The 2,500-nt window shown below is 37.8% G+C and overlaps 2 protein-coding genes across 3 annotated transcripts in view; one reads left to right on the top strand and one right to left on the bottom strand.

The window, feature by feature from the left end:
* Window positions 1-940, bottom strand: part of abhd12 (abhydrolase domain containing 12, lysophospholipase) — a 31,220-nt gene extending 30,280 nt beyond the window's left edge. For both annotated transcript variants that reach the window (XM_028604103.1, XM_028604104.1), the window contains exon 1: window positions 824-940. The gene's annotated coding sequence lies outside the window, so the exon portion shown is untranslated. The remainder of the gene's footprint in view (window positions 1-823) is intronic.
* Window positions 823-2,500, top strand: part of gins1 (GINS complex subunit 1 (Psf1 homolog)) — a 10,392-nt gene continuing 8,714 nt past the window's right edge. The window contains exons 1-2 of the mRNA XM_028604105.1: window positions 823-1,198; window positions 2,448-2,500. The exon at window positions 2,448-2,500 is cut by the window's right edge and continues 12 nt beyond it. Coding sequence (XP_028459906.1) covers window positions 1,124-1,198; window positions 2,448-2,500 — 128 coding nt within the window. The 5' untranslated portion in view covers window positions 823-1,123. The remainder of the gene's footprint in view (window positions 1,199-2,447) is intronic.

A 2,500-nucleotide genomic window follows, 5' to 3' on the forward strand; every position in this document is an offset into this window, starting at 1 on the left:
GCTACATGTTTTAAAAATCTATTAAAACATTTCTGAAGATAGTCTGTGTATCTGTTGATCAGCAAGACACCTTTAAAATGTTAGATTTTTAAATGAAGATCGGCCTTTCCGAACAACAGATAATATTGGAAGTTTAGCATGAGTTTCCTAACTATTCTGTCCCGACCAGGAACACCATATGACACAATGATGGTAACATTTACATCAGCTGTATAATTCGGCACTGACAGTATATGATTATACACCAGACAGCGTTCAAAATTGAAGAATATTAAGGATTTTTACATTGCTTGGTTTGGCCTCATTGTATCGATTACGGTCATGAAAGAAGTCAGATTCTACTGGAATAACTGTTGTTGGGTGTGTTGACATTTATGCCGAATTGCTAGATAATTCCTGAACTTTCTAACCATGTATTAAAAACCTTAAAAACGTCTGTGTATCGTTTTATCAGCAGGAAAGACTTTAAAATGTTAGATTTTTAAGTCAAGATCGCCGGAAACACCGAGTCAGTTGGCAGAAGTCAGATTCTACTGAAATAACTGTTGTTTTGTGAGTTGAAGTTTATGCCGAATTGTTAGAGAGTTCCTGAAATTTCTAAACATCTATTAAAAACCTTTCTAAGACGTCTGTGTATCTTTTTATCAGCCGGACAACTTTAAAATGTAAGATGTTTAAATGAAGGTCGCTGCGAACGCCGCGTCAGATGGCTCTCTGCTGTCAATTGGGTTGATTTTTAGCTAACAGGAAGTCAGACTGCGGTGTTACAGCGAAGAAATGTCCCCTCAGACATATCAGATTAAATAAAGACACCCATTCTTACCTCTCAGTCTGGTGGGAGGAAAACGGCTTCACAACATGACTAGCCGAAATCAAGCGTTAATCCGTTTTCAGCGGCGAAAAAACGCTTTTCGTTTCGCGGTTTTGTAGTTTGTCCCAACGCAGCCGCCGCCGCCGAAGCGCCGCGTCATTTTGTGTCGTCATCACAACACTTGGATTTTGCCGCGAAACCGAGCAGACGTCCCCAGTGAGAGACTGTTCTCTTTTTACGGTTACATTAAAAGTGTAATTAATAATTTAACTTTTTGGTCTGCTCGGTGTGTTTGTGTGTAACGGTACCGGGATGTTTTGTGAGAAAGCCATCGAGTTAATCAGAGAGCTTCACCGGATGAGCGACGGGCAACTGCCCGCTTTTAACGTGAGTGAATCGACCCAGAGACGACGATCCTCGTTTAAAAATGTCACCTTTTAAAGTTGTTTTAGTTGGTGAAAAGATACACTGACTTCTAAGAAATGTTTTAATAGATATTCAGGAAGTCTATGAACTCTGGCACATTTCGGCTTAAACACACAACACCAAACAGCAATTATTAGAGTAAAAACTGTCCGTTTACTAACCGTTTTTATAACAGGGATCGACACAACAAGGCAACAAAAAACTTAAAAATCTAACATTTTAAAGTTGTCCGGCTGATAAAAAGATACACAGACGTCTTAGAAAGGTTTTTATTAGATGTTTAGAAAGTTCAGGAAGTCTCTAACAATTCGGCATACACGTCAACTCACCAAACAACAGTTATTTCAGTAGAATCGGACTTCTGCCAACTGACTCGGTGTTTGCGGCGATCTTGACTTAAAAATCTAACATTTTAAAGTTTTTCCTGCTGATTAAAAGATACACAGACGTTTTTAATATATTTTTAGAAAGTTCAGGAACTCTCTAACAATTCGGCATAAATGTCAACATACCAAACAATAGTTATTTCAGTAGGATCTGACTTCTTTCATGACAGTAATCGATACAACAAGGCCAAACCAAGCAACGTAAAAAGCCTTAATATTCTTCAATATTGAACGCTGTCTGGTGTTTAATCATATACTGTCAGTGCCGAATTATACAGCTGATGTAAATGTTACCATCATTGTGTCATATGGTGTTCCTGGTCGGGACAGAATAGTTAGGAAACTAATACTAAACTTTGAATATTATCTGTTGTTCGGAAAGGCCGATCTTCATTTAAAAATCTAACATTTTAAAGGTGTATTGCTGATCAACAGATACACAGACTATCTTAAGAAAGTTTTTAATAGATTTTTAAAACATGTACCAACTCTGTCACATTTCGGCATGAACACAACACACCAAACAATAGTTATTACAGTACAAACTGGCTACTGCCATGACAGTAATCGGCACAACGAATCAACGTAATTTAAATATTCCTCAATATTGAACGCTGTCTGGTGGTGAATCATATACTGTCAGTGCCGAATTATACAGCTGATGTTACTGTTTGAATACATGTGTTATATCGTGTTCTAGGTAGGTACATTGATAGAAGAAATTAAGTAAACGTAAAATTGGAAGAATTTTGAACGGAGTTTGGTTTTCAGGTGGACTCCAGTAGAATGTGTGTGAATAAAGTGTGATGTGTTGTGGTTTCCAGGAGGATGTTCTCCGACAGGTGCTCCAGGAAATGGAAGCTCTTTATGAACAGAA

Source organism: Perca flavescens, chromosome 17 (assembly GCF_004354835.1).
Source record: "Perca flavescens isolate YP-PL-M2 chromosome 17, PFLA_1.0, whole genome shotgun sequence".
NCBI classification, from domain to species: Eukaryota; Metazoa; Chordata; class Actinopteri; order Perciformes; family Percidae; genus Perca; species Perca flavescens.